Genomic DNA, 3,722 nt, shown 5'->3' with positions numbered 1-3,722 from the left:
AAAAGTGTATCAAAGTGTTGCAAATGTGAATGTGATTTATTTTACGAATATATATGTATACATGAAATTTTTCATTGAGTTTTTTACTCTTTGGAAAAGAAACCGAAAAAATCCACGGAAAAATTGAAAAAAAACCGGTTTTCCTTTCAGTCTTTAAAACTATAAATTTTTATATTTGTATGATTTTATATATCTCCATATGTGGAGATGTTACCGGTACCGGATATTATCTCGGGATATGTATTCTCTTAGTGCTAGTAAAAAATGAAGGCGTTATCGATCTATAATAAAGATTTTAAGCCTTATACACCGTAAGATATTGGCCAATTACAATCGATTATTCTCTTTATATTTAACTACGATTGGTCTATTTCTTACTGCTTAGGACTTAAAATCCTCATTGTGGACCAACACTATAACGTTTTAGAATGTCATTTCTAAAATTGTTATATTTGTATAATTTCCTCAGGCACAATTTCTGCCGCGGTAGTCTTGAGGAAATAAAACAGCGCACTCGGGATCTTTATCAATATTGGATATTACCTAATTTTAAAGAAGTTACACCCGAATGGGAACACATGACGAGATGTATCGTCGAATCAGTAAATTACTTTTCCTTGATGAATATACCTTATAAAACTATGGCATTACTCGCTATGGATGCCTTAAATATAAATATGCCGCATATATATGCGTCAATGAACTACGTGGAATGGATTACTTATAAAAGCGGCAGGTGAGCATATACATAGATACTATTAATTTATCTTGTAACGTAGTTCTAAATCGCCAAAAATTAAATATCAATTTTGTCAGACAATTACGTATTACAAAATACGTATATTTTTATAGAAATATTATTTTAATTGTTTCAGATTTATATTGCGCTACGTTTTAAGATTCTCAAGCTTCCGAATAATTTTTAATACACTGATCGGCAAAGTACTCAATGTTGCGATGAATTTGAGTCCAGAAAAAGAAGCAGAACTTCAGAAAAAATCGGAAAAGCTATTATCAAGTTTTTCCATTATGCATTAATAGTGAAACGCAGTTGTGTAAATTTGGAACGTATCTTAATTTAAATATCCCGAGTAAACATTTTTATATATAATTATAGGTATTATTCGGACAGCTTGAAAAAGTTGGAGAATCGTTGGCTCAAGGATATCGAGCTGAAAGAAGACTATGTTGAGAAATAAAAAAATGAATTAATAAAAAAAATGTGTTTTACTATGTTTTTCTAAGAACTTATTGACTTGCTCTCATAATATCTCGTAGTGCACGACATAGTACACGTGTATCACTTTAACAAGAAATATGACTGGTGGATCGTTAATCAATTCAAGTTCATGTTTTTTTCTCTTCGATACATGTGATATAATAAATGAAGATAATGATTGAAATATTTAAATTGCAAAATAATAACGGTTTTACATACACAACAAGATATATAGTTCTAAATAATCTATTCAATTAATAATTAATATCTCATAATGATGCTGATTATAGACTGCGTATCGCCGGGTTATTTTTAATAAAATGTTTTTTGTTCATAATCCGTACTTAATCGGAATATAAAAACAAATAAAGAAAAATGCTTGAACGAAAAGAATTATAAGTTGTAGCCATAAAGTCGCAGATCTACAGGAAGAATTTAATTGGTGGAATTAGAAGGGAGAGAGATTGTTTTCTTTGAGACACTTTGAAAAGAGTTTCAATTTGAGGAAGAATTAATATAATGCATAATAGATAAATTCTTTCTGAGAAATCTGTATCCATTGATGAATTCTTCTTCAGATCATCATTCGAAGGGATTTAGATTTGCATTTCTAATGTAATATTTTAGTAATCGTTGATTATTTATAATATATTTATCAGAATTATTATAATTTTCTATCCATGCAGGCATCCTGCAGAAAAATTTATTTCAACAAATATGTAAATGAGATTCTTATAGATGCATGTTAACATCAAAGCGATTAAATTGCTAGTCAATTTAATTTACAAGTGGATTCCGGTGTAAAGAATTATAGCTAGTATAAGCATGTAAAGAATTATAGCTAGTATAAGCTGTGTTTCAAGGCCGACAAAAATGCGACGCGCAGTTTGCGTGTACCTGAATATTGTTAAAGTTATTATACATCACATCCGTGTTGGCTCGCATTGGCGTTACAGGAACAAAAGAATAAATAAATTTAAAATTAAAATAAAATAAAATATATTTATTGATTATATTAATTTATTCATATAAATATTATTTAAATGTTATATATTCTTATTTGTGTAATACAATTATTATACATATGTCAAAATAATATTTAGTTAATAGATATAAAATATATATAATTTGTAGAAATATAATATATAGAACATATAATACATAAAATATATAAAATATGTAAATATAAATAAGATATATAATTGTAATAAATTTATAATAAATATAAAACATATACTAGGTCTGATGGGACCTGCTTGTTTGTTTACTTTATAAATATTACATAGTTGCTCGGATAAAGGTTAAAAGTAAAAGTTTATAGAAGTTGCAATTATTTCGGAATACGTAATATTCTTGAAATTGCGTATTGATAAAATTTTAAACATTTATTTAAAGGAGCATAAACCAAAAAGTAACGTATGTATATCAACGATATCTGACTTGTCATTCAACATTAAATTTGTACGTAGAGGGCGATAATCTTCAGTGACTATATGTAGCGATGTAATATGGTCGATGAGGAAGATTCCTTCCTTTACTTATGGTACACAAGATATATCATAAAAGTAATATAAAAAATATCTTTGAAAATTGTTATTTGACATAAATGTATGGGCAACGTAAATAAAATTAGCAATTACCGTAAAAATATAAAACAAGCTTGGTTACATAAATCATAGTTAACATTTATAATTAACTACTAATCAAAGTTAGTTCCTAAATCTTTAATTTTATTAATTAGACTACATTAGTTTCATTTATTTTGATAATATTTATTATAATTAGGAATATAATTATATATATAAACAAAATATTTGTCAAGTGACTATAATCAAAATAAATGTTCTCTTATAACATACATATAACATCATACGGATATAATCAACATATATACATAACATATTTATAACAATTAACATAAACATTTTTTGGTCACAAAAAACAATGCTGCAGTCAAATTGTTCCATTAGTATAAAGAAAAGCAAACACTTTTTTCATGTTTAGCAAAATTTGTGAGAGTACAAATAGTTGGATTTCAAAGAGGACAACTGTAAATTTTGACAAAAGTGTCAAACACAGATTTATTCAACCAAACTTTTAGGGTTTATGTCTTAGAATTCTAGAAACATAATGGCAAAAAAATTGTTGTTGACTAACCTTTGGTTAAGGTACTCAAAATAACAGAACTTATAATTTTGACTTTTTTTGCTTTTAAAAAGTACGTATTTTCAAAAAATGTCTTACACAAAAGTTGTAGGGTTATACTTTTATACTTTATTGTTTGTTTATTTTTTTACAAAATCTAAATCTTTGTCATCATTATGTTCGATTTTAATGTTTTCGGTCATTTTTCATTTCAATATCAATACCTGATCATCTGTAAATATATCAATTAGCTGTTTAAGTTGATCTTCAAGTCGTTTTTTTGAATGCATTATTAAATTCTTCGGGCGACTGTACCTGATCTGGTTAAAAGCGGCTTCTATGAAGAAGGTCGAAAATA

The 3,722-nt window shown here is 26.9% G+C and overlaps 1 protein-coding gene across 1 annotated transcript; it reads left to right on the top strand.

Annotated features, from left to right (window-relative positions):
- The first annotated feature begins 264 nt into the window (after positions 1-264).
- On the top strand, positions 265-1,235 carry LOC105451336. The gene is made up of 3 exons (XM_011691704.1): positions 265-311; positions 470-736; positions 876-1,235. Exons 1-3 carry the CDS (start codon positions 265-267, stop codon positions 1,036-1,038), a joined length of 477 nt encoding a protein of 158 aa, XP_011690006.1. The 3' UTR covers positions 1,039-1,235.
- Positions 1,236-3,722: the final 2,487 nt, after the last annotated feature.

Source organism: Wasmannia auropunctata, unplaced genomic scaffold, assembly GCF_000956235.1.
Source record: "Wasmannia auropunctata unplaced genomic scaffold, wasmannia.A_1.0 LD336053.1, whole genome shotgun sequence".
Lineage (NCBI taxonomy): Eukaryota > Metazoa > Arthropoda > Insecta > Hymenoptera > Formicidae > Wasmannia > Wasmannia auropunctata.
The sequence above is the reverse complement of the archived record's forward strand: the minus strand, read 5'-3'. Positions and strand labels throughout refer to the sequence as shown.